At 38.2% G+C, this 14,692-nt stretch overlaps 1 protein-coding gene across 15 annotated transcripts in view; it reads right to left on the bottom strand.

Annotated features, from left to right (window-relative positions):
- The window catches only part of ELAVL4 (ELAV like RNA binding protein 4), a 159,493-nt gene that overhangs the window by 92,514 nt on the left and 52,287 nt on the right, over positions 1-14,692 (bottom strand). For 5 of the 15 annotated variants that reach the window (XM_010356889.2, XM_030913781.1, XM_030913783.1 and 2 more), the window contains exon 1: positions 8,242-8,518. The exons of 2 other annotated variants lie outside the window; for them this stretch is intronic. In XM_010356889.2, coding sequence (XP_010355191.1) covers positions 8,242-8,250 — 9 coding nt within the window. In that variant the 5' untranslated portion in view covers positions 8,251-8,518. Of the gene's footprint in view, positions 1-7,476; positions 7,826-8,241; positions 8,519-11,040; positions 11,198-13,432; positions 13,525-14,692 lie in introns of those variants that run through there. 8 more of the 15 variants (XM_030913780.1, XM_030913778.1, XM_030913782.1 and 5 more) reach the window with 4 other exon arrangements.

The raw sequence follows: 14,692 nt of genomic DNA, 5'->3' as shown, positions 1-14,692 counted from the left end.
AAGAGCAATCTTTTTAGAGGCTTGCCTGTACGAGCACACCATGACATTCCTCAGAGGCCAGAAGCAGACTCATGGTTCTCTGGTCTCTGAGATAGTCTTGCCAACAAAGGCATGGTAATAGTTGTGTCTAGTAGAAACAAATCTAATTTTTCTACATGTGTACAGGTCAATATAATATGTTTTTAGCCCCATCTGAACACAGGCCCTCTGGGTCCTAATCACAATAACCAGGTTGCTTTTAAGATTAGAAACTTTTCCACTAGAGGTGGTTAAAATATAATCAAGCTAGGAAGTTATCCTCCCCCAAAGCCACCTAAAACAGAGCAGCTCCAAAATAAAACCAATTTACATATTTTAGCCCAAATTAAAAAGTAAAAGCTAATGATTCCCTTTTAATATCCTTAATAATAAGTGCACATTTATGTAAAGCTTCCTTTGGGGAACGGTTACTATGAGGACAACTTTCCCAATATTATTCATAAATATCACTTTTGTTTTGGTGTTACAGTAAGAATCTGGACTTGTGGGAATTGTACTATCTGTACCCAGTGCATCAACAGAGATAATTAATGTTGAAGACATGTATAATACCAAGAATTTTGGATGTGTGGTTGACTGCATTACAAAAAGTAACTTAAGAAAAGATGAGTCAAATCTGGTCAAAATCACAAATTTCAGGGACTTGGTTGTTTACTCCATTTTAAGTGCGCATTTTCCTAATGAAAGTTTCATTAGTAAAGATGGCAACTTCTCAGCCTTTCTACCACAGACTTTTGAGTAGCACTTAGAACTAAAGTTTATCATTAGAGCAGTATTTACTACTGCTGCATCTTCAAAGAGGGCACTTGAAAAAAAAATTCAACTCAGTCTGTTATTTTTCATGTACAAATTAGAAAGCAAACCTTTAAAGGGTTTAGACTAGCAGCTTAGGAAAATACAGAGTACTTGAGAAGCCATTATTGGTACATCCCACGGCACACCGGGGCTCACAGCTGTCTACAACACACGCCACACACACATACCACAGTATTTAGATGTGTATGACAAAGTAACCGTGATTTCTGCTCCACTAGCAAACTTCCAATTTGGCGTGCCAAAAGGGTCACTATCTGTTCAGATGCTCCTGGGAGGTAACAGAGGAAAAGGAATTCAAAAAGCCATTTATGTCAGAAGCAAGGAGGTAAGACATTCGTGTTTCCGTAAAATTAACCGGTTCGAGCCAAGCTTCATGGGCAGCTGACTAAAAGACAAGTTCCTTTCAACTGTCCAAACTTCTATATTTCTTCCTGAGGCTGAAGATGTGGACACATGAAACCTTATAGACTAAAATGTCCAAAAGATCTCTTATTTCTATCTTTTGGAGTCACACCTAGACACTTATAAATACAGAAGGAAAGACATTTATGTACTTGAATGTTCCAGCAGACCTTTTCTCATTATTTGACACAAACCTCATTGTGCAATGTGCCAACTTAAAAATCCCTCACCCCAACTTTACCTCCAATCACAGGGACTTATCCTCTAATTAGTTATGTCTTTTGACCATTGTTAAAACAAAAAGAAATGGTGACCTTGGATTCCACGTTCCATAGAAATACACACAGTAAGTCCTCAACAAATACATCTTCATCCAACAAGGAATGACAGCCAGCCTCTACTATGAACACTGTTGGCAAAACAACTTCAAGGTCTAGTTGTTATGAGAGAGTAGACAAGAATAAAGGATAACTCATAGAAGCAGGAGAAGACTCAATGGCACAAAGTGCAGACAGAGGAAAACTCCATGCTGTGTTTTTTTCAGAATTCACCATCTTCCCTGGGTCGTTTCTCTGCTTCCCCATATCCTGAACAAAGAACTAAACTTCCTATAGAAAAAATGTTTATGAACTGTATTTTGTAGTTCAAAATGAGTGATTCAAAAATTAAGCTAAAGTTTGCATGTTATTTTTCAAATGAAGAGTCCAAGTGAAGTTATTTTCAGGAGAGACCTATGACATATATATTTTTTTCATTAAAAAAATCACATATGCTAGTTTTGCATTTTACTTTTGGGATTAAAAATAAGACTTTCCAAAAACAACAAAAAACAAAAATGCAAGCACAAAAATCACACTGACCTTATTTCCTCAACACTTTTACTGTTTTTTCAACCAAAATTTATTTAAGGATTCCTTTAGGGCTCTCAGCATTTCTTGATCCTTGCAGAGGGGTATCTTTATTGAGGGGAGAAATTCCTTTGGTATTAGATACAACAAGGATCTGAATATGAGCCCCCACTAAAGCAAAAATGGTTGGTCCTAAAATGGTCTGAGCAAAGACAGTCTCGGGGTGGGGTGGAGAGAAAGAGATAGCTGGAGCTAGAGAGAGAGACAGACAGAGACAGAGAAAGAGAGAGAAAGTCACCAGCCTATTAGGAGCCCTGACACTGCATAAGTTATTCCTTAATGAATATACAAGGGAAAGCATAAATATTACCATTAAACAGAGTGGATGTGAACATCCAAAGCAAGCTAGCTGGCTGATTGCTGTCTTATTTTTTTTGTTCTTTTTTAATAATTCCATTTCCAAACTGCTCGATTCCTAACACTGATGCTCCAAAGCTACTGTGAATACACTGCCTGAATACTTAATGAAGTAAACAACAAACAAAATGGCTCATCTTTGGTGCCCCCAGCTAGCATCCCAAACTGGATATAATTAAAGGTGTGAACAAGCAAGCAAGGAAGTAATGGACCTGCAAAGTCAAGGTTCTGAGAAATTATCGGGCATCCTGCACTGCACCAGTTCAAATTTATCACTCATTATCTCCTATACCGGAAAGATGCAGACCCACATGTTGGTACTCTTCTCCCCTCTTGTCCCTCTTCCTCCAGCCTTTTTTTCCTTTTCACTGCTAAATAACTACTTTAAGACAATTAGTGCTTGTGACTCCCACCCACCCGCAGCTCACCTTTTCTTCTTTTTTTTTTTTTTACCCTTAGAAAGCCAGTGACCTATAAAAGCCCTCTACCCCTAAAATACATGGAGATTTCAAAAATATAAGGATGTTCCTAACACACACACACGTGCACACCAACTTACAAAGCAAAGCACAGATTTTAACACTGCCATCTTACCTCCTCCTTATTTTTACCAATGGTAAAGACTAGGTTCAAATGCCCTCAAAGAAAAATATCCTGCCCACCCCTCCATACACATACACGTATCCATATACACACACATACACACATTTTAATTCATACCCAGGCCCTTAACTGAAGGGATGGCTTTTAGCTCACAAACATTGTTATGGATTTACACACTTATAGTTTCTTAAGTGGCAGCTAAAGAAAGGTGTTTGGTTACTAACAGACTGCAGGGTCTGAATATATCTTTTAAAATAAATATTTGAAATTTCATATTTTTCTAATAAGAGAACTCCTGGAGTCATGAAGAGAAACCAGTTCTTATGGGAAGCAACCCAGTTTGATTTTCTTTCCATTTATAGATGCACATATACTTGCAAGAAAGTGTGTGTACATGTTTAGTAATACCAAATAAGGAAAGACTAAGACAGGTGCAGGAATCCGCAACACACTTATACTGACACACACAGAGTCTCTCTGCCTCTCTTTCTCGCACACACACTCGTTCCACATATACATTAAATGGATGGGGGAATGGATAGTGGTAAATGAAAGGCTGACTTTACTTTCAAAAGAAGAATTGACCAATTCTGTACAGCATGGCCCGTCGACTGGACAATAGTAAGATAAAAGCTTGAAAATGTTCATGTCCCTTCCTAGCCCCAAAATTCCCAATGACATTGGGGAAAAAATACTGCATTGCAGCATTTGCCAGCGCATACTCGTGTGTTTAGCATCCGCTGGCCAGCTCACCAACAAATGTACATATTAAATGCCTAGGCATATAAATTAACTGCCTGGTGGCCACAGATCATTGGAGCTAATGAAGAAATTTGTCAAGCCCAAGTACTTTTGTCTATGTATGATGACCTCTATGAAGACCACCATTTCTTACTTGAGGTACATACAATTTGTTTCTTTTTTAAAAAAAAAATTAATGTAAGGTGTTAAGGTGCTCAGGGCTAAATGAAGCAGCACATCTCCTCATGGAAGAAATAGCATTTGGCCTACATATGGGAAAAGAACCCACCTATAATAAGGACATAAGTGGAAAGGGAAGAAATCAAACCAAAGAAAAGGACTTACTCTGAGGAAACCCTATTGTTATTCATAGTAACTCTAACTTGAGAAAAACACCTCAATTCATCCACAAGTCCTTTTAGAGATATTGAACACACACATACAAAGCACCATTCATGCAATAATTTCTAGATATGAAATTTCAAATAGCTTATCCTTAATAGAAATCCTAAGTTTAAAATATCTGAAGTCTAACATGTCCCAAACCCAATTTCAAGACTAAGTTTAGAAGTAAAAGGCAAATGCGCAGTTCATTTTCCTTCTCTCTCTCTTTTTAAAATATTCTATTGTTATTATCTCACAACAATCTGGCCTTCCTCTCATAACAGCACCCTAATTTTCAGAGGACCAAGGAAGGGGTATTGGGAAAGAAAAAGTTTTAAGGTTTTGTGCAAACCATCAAATGGAAGCAAGGCCATCTATATCTGGCCAGGAGAATGACTTGAATGAATGGCAGGTAGAAATGAATGGGACTGAGACCACAAATGAATGGTTAAGTTGTTAGCTTTTTAAAAAATGAGATATTAAATTGTCTTGTAAATAAACAATTCTCAAAGTAATTTTTCAGCTACTTCCCCATCTATGTTAATTTTACCCTTTTAAAAATTTAAATATTAAATGATTTAGCTGTTACGCTACTATGAGATATATGGACACTCTGATCATTAAAACTGCGACTTACTCAGATGTTTTTTGCAGAAATATTTCCAATTGGATTTTCACTTCTTAATAAATGCACATTCAGCCTTGTGCTTCCATAAAGGCACACCTCCACATGAAGGTAGCAGGCATTAATATTTTTAAGACAAAGGAGCGAGAAAGGTCAGCATCAGAACCACGTGTCTTTTTTACAACCCAAGCCAAGATGACACTTCTTACAGAAATTATTTTCCCCTGACTAAAAATTGCCAGACTATTCTCAGAAAATAAAAAAAGAAACTATATTAGAGACTTAAAAAAATTCTATTTTTTTAAAGGTGACATAGGCTTATGCATTCAACATATGGCCGCAAGGTTCAAGTGTATCACAAAAAATATAAGTTTATTTATTTTTACCTCAAGAGTGAAAACACAATTTTTAAATCCCCTAATAAGAAGAGAAAACAAAAAGATGTATCTGCAAGGAAAAAAGAATTGGGGGGGGGGGGTGGATTTGCAATGAAGAGAGTAAAAATTAAGAGTACTTTCAATAAAGCCAATTATATTTCCTAATCTTTTAATGTATTTCAGCATCTTTTAATCTCTCATTTTGGGGCTTATAATTAGCTACCTGATCATGTATCTATTTTGTCCCCTAGTATAAAACCCTAAGAGATCACCATTTCAGTTGTTTTTACGCTATCTCCTGTTCACCCAAGTACTACACCTTTCAATCCTTATGGTACCCACCATCATGAGAAAACGAGACTATTAGTAAAACACACTTAGAGAAAAAAAGAGAAATGCTTGTCACCCAGTGCACACATGGGTCCCAGACGTTCAAAGACACTAAAATAAAAATCAGCTTTTCACTCAGTTTGTGCCAAGACCCGAACCAGGACCAAATGCCAAATGGAAGGCAGTGGTTGTGAGAGTGCAAGCCTGATGCATCCTGTGACTGTGGGCATGGGGAAAGAAGGAAAGCAAAAGGATCTTCATTTATTATTTTGTAAAGTAATTTCTACTCAGGAAAAAAAAAATGAGAGGTAGAATGAACTCCCCTGAAACTAGAGTATCAACATCTGATTTAGTAAAAATACCAATATCACCTAACCCGAAATCATTGCTTAGGGTAGATCTATTCTACCTATATTTTTCCTATGAATATTTGCTGGAAATTTCTAAGAAATCATTTGCAGAACCTATCAGCTGTGGGAGTTCACTATTATGCTTCTGTCAACTTCATTCAATATAATTTACATTTTTTTCAAATGGTCTCACAGGATTCCTTGCGATTTTTCGCATGTACAATTTCACAGCAGGGAAAAGGGGGAAAAAGGGGGAAAAAAAAAAAAAAGCAAGATTCCCTACCTTCCCTTCCCCCTCTCCTCCTCTTTGGGTTTTTTAAACAACAACAACAACAAAACACACACACACACACACGCACACACACACACAAACAGGGGAGACAGAGCAGATGCTTAAAAATAGATTCCTAAAAATCACTGTAAACCAGAGTTAGAAATGTAATTAACACCTATTTATAACAAATAATTAAAGTTGGGCTGGCCACAAAGAACAGCAAAGATAATCGAGGTCCTGTCCCCCTCCCCTTTTTTTTTTTACACTGTTTGCAGTGTGTTCTCATGATAGCCACCTGCTCCCTACTCGGCTTCTCCTCTGTTCGTTTCCCCGGCAACCTTTCATTGGGTTTTCCTCCCAGCTATCGCTTTCAGTTGGGCTGCTCGGTCTAATCTTATTTGTTTTACACCCATCAAAACAAGCAGCCAGACAAAGGCAATCCTCTAAGAATGAGAAAAAGACCACAGCTTTGTTATAACATCTATGCAGAGCAAAAAGTCCTCCCCAGGCTTTTCTAGGGAAAAATAAGTAAGATGATTATGAATTTATAGCCTGCCCCCATACCCACCTCTGAAACCCCGTGAAACCTATTGCTGGAGAAAATTCAAAGTCAAAGTGGGCACTCGTGGCATCTGATCATGCCATTTTGTGCCATATCTTCAGGGTCAACATCAGGCGACAGAAGCGGCACTCAAGGAGTTTCCCTGATTCTTTTTTCAGAAAAAGATGATGCTAAAAATAGATTTACTACTTCGGCAGAAAGGTTTTCCACTTCCCCTTCCACATCCGAAAGTCCTGTTTCACAATTGCATCTGCTGGTACTGAATCTCACCTCCTCCACCCCTCATTCCCATCCTTCCCCATCACTCCTAGCATGAGACTGAAAAAGAAATGTGCCTTTAACTTTATCAGTCGTGTAATTCCGTTGAAGGCTTACAGAGGCGTTGGACACGCCAGCCAACAGTGACGGTGACATTGATTGTCAAAAAAGACACCAACCTTCCTTGGCTAAAATGCATGTTTGCTGGAAGAGGCAGTGTGTGTGCCTGTGTGCATGCAGTGCCATTACACTTGGAGATGGATTCTGGTTTTCAGAAAAGAGAAATACTAATAAACACACACATACATACACACACAAACGATCAGCACAGTGATTTACAATGCACAGTCCAGCATCCTTACACATACACACATACAAGCGCGCGCACACACACACACACACACACACACAGGGCTGGGACCTCCAGGCTGCCTTCCTCTTTTCACTTACCATCTTCAAGCCATTCCACTCCATCTGTGATCAGAAGAAGATGGACCCTCACACAGTGTGTCAAAAGCGGAAAGGAACGTTATGTAAAAGCTGACATTCCTTCTTACAGAGCTGCTGCCCAGAGAAGGAAGCAACAACTCAACACGCCAGGCACTGCTACACATACAAGCCGCCTCCTCTTTTTTATGAGGTCATGACAGGAAACTCTTTGAAATACAAGATGCAGCATTTACTGAAGCCCAAATAAATCACTCTCTCTGCCGTTTTGACTGCGCAGTCCCCCGAAACACAACTGCCCATCTCAATGTTCAGAATCCAGGAGCTGCCTCTCGAGGTTTAGATTTCCAGCACGGAAATGGAGAGATTCCTAACCCCGCTGCATCCACCCCCAGCCCCACAAAACCCAGGCACGTAGACAAACCCCCTCTCGCTTACAAAAAGAAAACCCTTCTTTTGCCATTATGTCTCAAGTAATATAACCTCTTTAAATAAACCAGCAATTATTTCAGCCCTCCCCCTCCACCCCTTGCCTTTATGTTGAAGGGAAAACTGACAACGACTTGTTAAAAATGACAATCTTATATCCCCACTGCTTTTCAATAAAAGGACCTACCCGCACTCTCTACACAAAAGAGATAGTAAATGTAGGAACCAAACAGCAGCACAGAACTAAACTCTTGTGCAAGCATAAGACTGGTCAAGGTGTAGATGCTTTTCTTCCCTCCAGCAACACAAACAACAGATTATAAATCTAGTCATACCTACCATAACCATTCTTATTGGCAAATATTGGGTCTCGCAGAGCTTCGACTCTTCTGTTAAAATTTGCAAAGATTTCAGAATATATATTTAAAATGACTACTATTGTTATATATAATTAAAGATCCACAAAACACGGTGTGGATGATTGTAAAGCAAATCAATTATTTTTGGGGGGTGGGCGGGGGAGAGAAAGAAAAAAAGAAAAGGAGCAGTGAGCTGAAACCCCCGATTCTAGGATGTAGATAAGAACAACTGAACAGAGCCTTGCTGAAATTGGCTCAAAGCTTCCCCTTTTTACATCCATTTATGGGACCATCTGTCAGCCGAAGCCTGGATCTGATTGGCTGGGGAAACGAAGGGAGGCGTTGCAACATCAGGTGCTATTTAAATTAGCTACTGCCAGATTGACGATGTTAATGATTTGGTGACCTCTACAACAACAGAGACCAGATTTCTGAACTGCTTCTTGTGTCTGGTAATTAAGGCCCGGCTGAAGCAACAACAGCCATACTTGTATTTTTACCTTTTCCCTCCTCCCAGCTCAAAAGTACTGTAACAACTGCAGGTCACTGGAGGCTTGCAAACCTTAACTAACAGTGGGAGGGTCCTTCTTTTCCCCTGTCCTGAGGGCCAAACCATCCCACTCCTCTGATGGAGGGCTTTTCCACTGTAGAATATTTTCAACCACCTTATCTTTCCAGACAGTTGCTTTCTAGCGAAATGCATATTTAATGATCTGCCTGTAGGCTTAAAGATACAACAAAAGCACTTTAATGTGCTAATTCATCTACAATTTAACTTTATTATTTCCTGATATTGTTGATTTTTAGTAAGTAATGCTCCTTCTCCAGCTAACATGGCCAACATTTCAAAAGCAAGCAAGTTGGGGATTAAGCTTGCTCCGTGAACTAGGTTCACACAAGTTTGTCTCAGAAAACTATTTCCTAATAAACAAAAAGAAAAAAAATGATGGGGATAAGGGAGGGGCAGCTGTCAGCCTCTACCTTTCTGCCTTCTGTCTGAGCTTTTCAAAACTGAGGATGATGAATGATTTATTTAAATGAATTTATTTTTCAACTTGGATAGGGGCATGATCTGAATTTTTAAAAATCCACTAAAACACTTTCTCCTACTGTTTTAGAGAAAGGTAAAGCATGCTTTTGACAACAGCCTCATTTCAAAACCTGTGCAGAGTGCTCATTTTGCTTAGCTAAATAAGTGATTTTGCTTCTCTCCTTCAAAGGGATGTCTTTTTGTCTTTGGCCTCTTAAGAGATTTGCAAAGAGACATTTAGCAAGTGTGTGGTGATGTATACAGTTTGTCTGCCTATTTATATATTTTATAGCCTCTACACTACCAAGCCATCATAGTGTATTTTTTGTTCTGGTTTGGGTTTTTAAAGTGGCTTACCTGAGAAGTTCATGCTTCACACCTATGCAAAAAAATAATGTATCACTGTTTATTTAACTCATAATTTAATCAATTTGTTCTTCGATAAATACACAGTGGTAACACATATTACCAAAGACAAAATTCAATGTAATCTTTAATCTTTGGCAGTGAGACAGAACTAGGCAGAGTAGAAATAAAGACCAAAAAATATGCTATATCTCTGGGTTTCAAAGTCCAAGAATAAAATGGGTTTGTGAAAAATTATTAGAAAATAAAATAATCTTACATTTTTCAAGACTAAAACTGTTCTGTCCAAGATACTGTTTCATGAATACACACATATAAACATATATATATATTCATACTTTAGAAAATACGGATACATCATAAAAAAAATGTGTTGGGTACGCTGCATAATCCATTAGACTTCAGTATGAATACGTTCAGCTATTAGAAATGAAAATACATGAAATAGAATGGTAAAAATGTTAAAACTATAATTCCTTAAAGTGGAACAATAATTAAGTAAACTTTTAAAGTAATTTCTTTAGCAAATGTATAAAATGTCTTGTGAGTCACAATAGTACTACAGTATCTGTTGAACTGTGTACTGAGGATGAATTCACAGGTTAAAGTGTTCTAAATGGTTCAGCATATGTGCACAGAGTAGGTATGTGTGCCCCAAATCAACAACATAAACTCTGAGTGCAATTTCACCAATGTTAAAATATTGTGAAAAGTAAACATTAAGACAATGCTGACAAACACACAAATAAAAACAGCTCGCTTAGAACAAAATATTTACTTAGATTTCTCTGGAGGTTATAAAAGATAAAATTTTACAAAACGCTTTTCTCCCATCCATACTAACCTCAGCACACTTATTGAACCATAAATTAACATTAGGTATATTAAAAGATAGTCTGGCCACTTTTCCAAAATAGTAGCTGTATATACAAGTATAAATAACTAGCTGGTTTTGCTAGGCTAAAAAATTCATGCATTTCTTGTATTGATCACTTTTCCACAAATCTCCACTCTAAAGTCTTTCAACGGAATCCTCAAACAAATGCACAAATGTCCTCAGAGGCCTTTTCTCTAAAGACAAAGGCAGAATCCTATTGTTGGGAAAAGTCAACCTTATTATCGCATTTCCAATAGTACCATTCATCCTTCAGAGTGAGGGGCTGACCGCTACATCAGTGTGTGACATTTGTAAAGCAACAGATTCTCAATATATTATCTCAAGAATCAGGCAGGCGAGTCTCCCAGTCATGCATGATTTTTTTTTTTTTTTTCTGCCACAATCCACCACCACAGAAAGAAACTTGTCTCACTCAAGCAGCTAAGGCAACCTAAAAATGATATCCCAGCACTGTGGGGCTGCCAACACCGCTGTATTCCTCTTACCATAAATGAGCAGTTTCTTGACTCATTAATAACAATTTCCCTTAAAAGAAGTAATCTCATATCAGTCAGCCCCTTGCCACCATGCACACATCCCAAAGGTTGCAGATATCTCAGCATCAGTCGCCGGCAGCCAGCTTTCCCACACAGAGTCCAGATGGACTGTACCAGAAGCCAATTCAGCGTTAATAACTACCTACTCCGCGCAGTGGAGAAGCCTTACGTGGCACAATGGGCTAGGAAACAGCAGCCGGCTGAAACTGCAAATAAAAAAAGACAACCAAATTCTCCAAAAGCACCAAAAGGAAGGAACAGAAATGGAAGCGTGAATTGTATTTCCTTGACTTCCATGAGGCGGAAAAAAAGGAATCCTTCATAAATATAGGGAAAAAAAAGAAGGGGGGGGTGGAAAACAGATGCTGCCCAGAAAAAAGTGACAAAATATTACCTCATTATTTAACAAAGCAGCATTAAGCGTCCTGCTGATTTCAAACATCTTGCCACAGATTTTGTTTTAAGAGAAACAGATAGAATCCTTTGCAAAGCACTCCGTCTGCAAAGGGTTCTTCAATTTTCTTGCGTGTCACGGAACAGTCAATATATTATTTCCCTAGAGTTCGTACATTAAAACCTCTAGTCAGTGAGCTGAATTTTCCCCTTATCTCACACACAGTAGACTCCTGTTATATGTACTGCTCTCTTTGCAAGAGCAGCCTGCCCCAAACATGGCTGGTGTTTAAACTACTCTTTAAAGTAACAGTTCACTATATAACCACCAGGTGGGTAGAGTGCACAGATTCAAATGAACCATCTTAAAATATTTCTTTTTTTTTTTTTCCCTTGGAATAGCTTTTGGGTGTAAAATGTGACATGAGAAACACCAGCATCCTAACAGGCAAGATTGTCTCTCACTATATCTTGTCAAAATAAATAAATAAAATTCCTTCTCTTGACTTAAAGCAAGGAAATGAAACAAAACAAAACACTGCCACCAATTCTAAGAACTGTGAAGAATGAAACACAAGCAAGCTTTGTTTCATTCAGCAAAGGATGAACAAGGAAAATACAATCAACACAGAGCAAGGGGGAAGGCCAAAAACCTCACGGAAATATTTCTCTTAAGCAAAAACAGAAAAATATTCACACACAGTGATGAAAACTCAAAAGTGTGCATGTGGATGAAGCACATACAAGACGGAGGCAAGAGTTTAAGGGTGCAACTTTTCTTCTGAGTAGAAATTAAGTTTATTTAATGTGGGTCTTTCCTGATAAGAAATAACTGAAAGCTTAGAAGTAAAGACACTGAAAAAAAAAAATACAAAATCTTAAGCCTCTCTTTTTAAAATACAATTAAATGAATAGTGATAAACAACCACAAGAGCAAGCCAATCACATATTTCTACCCATTGGTGTTCTTTTTCCCGAAGATCTGCCTCGAAGTGGAACGTTTCTGTTGTATACTATTTTGGATGTATAGCTAACTTGGCATCTCCTTTGTACCGCTCTATTCCAATTAATCTACTCCTCTGCCAAGAATAAATAGACTGTCCCAAGTTGAAAGCTCCAAGTGATTGGGGGTATGTTAAAAGGATATGGAACCACCTGAATAAAAATAAATTACATCACTTATATTATTATATGGCCTGATTTTAAGGAGGATCTTATTACTTACAAAGCATGCAACACCATTCTATGTTCCACATGTTTCTAAAACAGAAACCAACACACACAGATACCTGGGATTTTCTTTTCTTGGCTGGACAAAATTAAAGGTCTGGAACCTCCACATTTTCTTGCAAACACAGGTGTTGACACTAATATTTTTCCAGCCCATTCAGGCAGTATTTAGCCATACACAATAGTGACTATCTCCTTCATCTTTAAGTCAAGACAGCATCACTTAATACCATTTAACCTCCTTGCATATATTAAGTTTCAAGTGACAATTTTTAACTGGCGAGTGAGAAGGAGGAGTTGCTCTCATCAAATTCTGGTTGTATGAAATAAGCTAATTTGTACACTCACCATATGTCTTAAACACTAATTAAAAAATGTCACTTTCTTCAAACATTAAAATGTAATCAGCCTAGTAAATAAAATATTCTCAAGTTTTCTTGCCTTGGTGATAATTTCGAGAGTGTTTATCTCAAGGTAACCTCTCTATTTTGATTACCAAGGAAGACTTTTAATTTGAAAAGGGAAAAAGGGGATACTGGGGACTGGGGGTCGTGAGAAGAGAAAACCACTACTGTATGAAGCTGCACAAAGGAAAATAAGATGAAGCGGGTTTTTAAGGACCCAAAGTCTTGTTACCCTAAGGCAAATCCAGCCAATCAATACCACCCATTGACGGTCTACCATCTGCCAGGCTATCCAGCGATGTGGCTAAACAGACCTGTTCCATATGACTGTAGCCGGCTCATTTTCAGTCGATTAGGGCAGTTCCAGAGCATTCACGTGCAACAGCACAAAACTCCAAGTCAGACTGAGCCTCTCTCTTCACACCAGTCCCTCCGAGCACAGCTGCAGACCTTTTCCTCCTGTTCCGGCTGTCTGGATTACCTCTTCTTGCCCCTCAATTGAATTAGCAAAATGGGGTGGGAAGGTAGAGTGAACAGACACTCACATATCCACACACACAGAGATAGATAATTGCTGGCCCGTCTTCACTGTTAGGCAGAAATCAGGAATTCCATGTGCTCTGCCCTAATAGCACACCATTTAAATAGCGTCATCAGTGACTACGACCTGACATTTTCTTGTAGTTCAATTTCTTTTTATCCTTTACCTCTTCCCTTGAAAAATAAACCTAGACTGCTGGCATTTCTTTCTTTAGGAAAAATACAATCAGTCTGCCCAGAAAATGGTATCCTATATGTAAAAGCTTTTGAGAAAATTTAAAGCTTAATTTTCCTTTGTTGAATTGTGGTGTTGGTTTCTTTTTTTTTTTTTCTTTATCATGTAGAAATATTAAATCAATTTTTATAGGAAAATGCAAACATACTACAGAGGCAAGAAAGATGCACCAGATTGACGTGAAAGAGTCTACCAGAAATTCACTGTCGAATGTTCTCTGTGAGATATATGACCTGATAGTCAATAATGCCTTTCTCCTTCCTAAGGAGTTGTCTACTACAGATTGTGGGAAAGCTAGAAGAATGCTATTGTGGGGGGAGATGTGACAAATGGATGTCTAACCTGTCTAAACCACCAAGTGTTCACCTGTGCAGGTAAATGGACCTAAAAGTAGATTCATACTTCATCTTCCTGCTTTCTTTTCATATTCCTAAGCCTTATGCAAGAACAGCAGCTGAAAGTAAGATGCCTTTCCAGAGTCAGTGTATGCTTACTTTTTCAAATGTGCCTTTGACCATACTCTTAAAGCACTAGAATCTCTTTCTGGGAAAGAAAATTTGAAGTATGGGAAAACTATCTTACTTACAAAATTCTGAAAAAAAAAAAAGGTCAATACACATTTATCCAAGCATCTGATTTAGGTAGAATGGTTGTCTGGACTTTTCCCTGATACAGTCTTCATCACAACCCCTAAAAAACTCAGCAGGGTCAATGTGAAAACACACAGAGATTTCTGAAGATCTCTGCATTAAGGGATTTGGGGCCTTTTCATATCAGTTCAGATGAGCTTTACAAAAAG

The sequence above is a fragment of the Rhinopithecus roxellana genome, chromosome 12 (assembly GCF_007565055.1).
Source record: "Rhinopithecus roxellana isolate Shanxi Qingling chromosome 12, ASM756505v1, whole genome shotgun sequence".
Taxonomy (NCBI): Eukaryota; Metazoa; Chordata; class Mammalia; order Primates; family Cercopithecidae; genus Rhinopithecus; species Rhinopithecus roxellana.
This window is presented reverse-complemented; position numbering and strand designations above follow the sequence as displayed.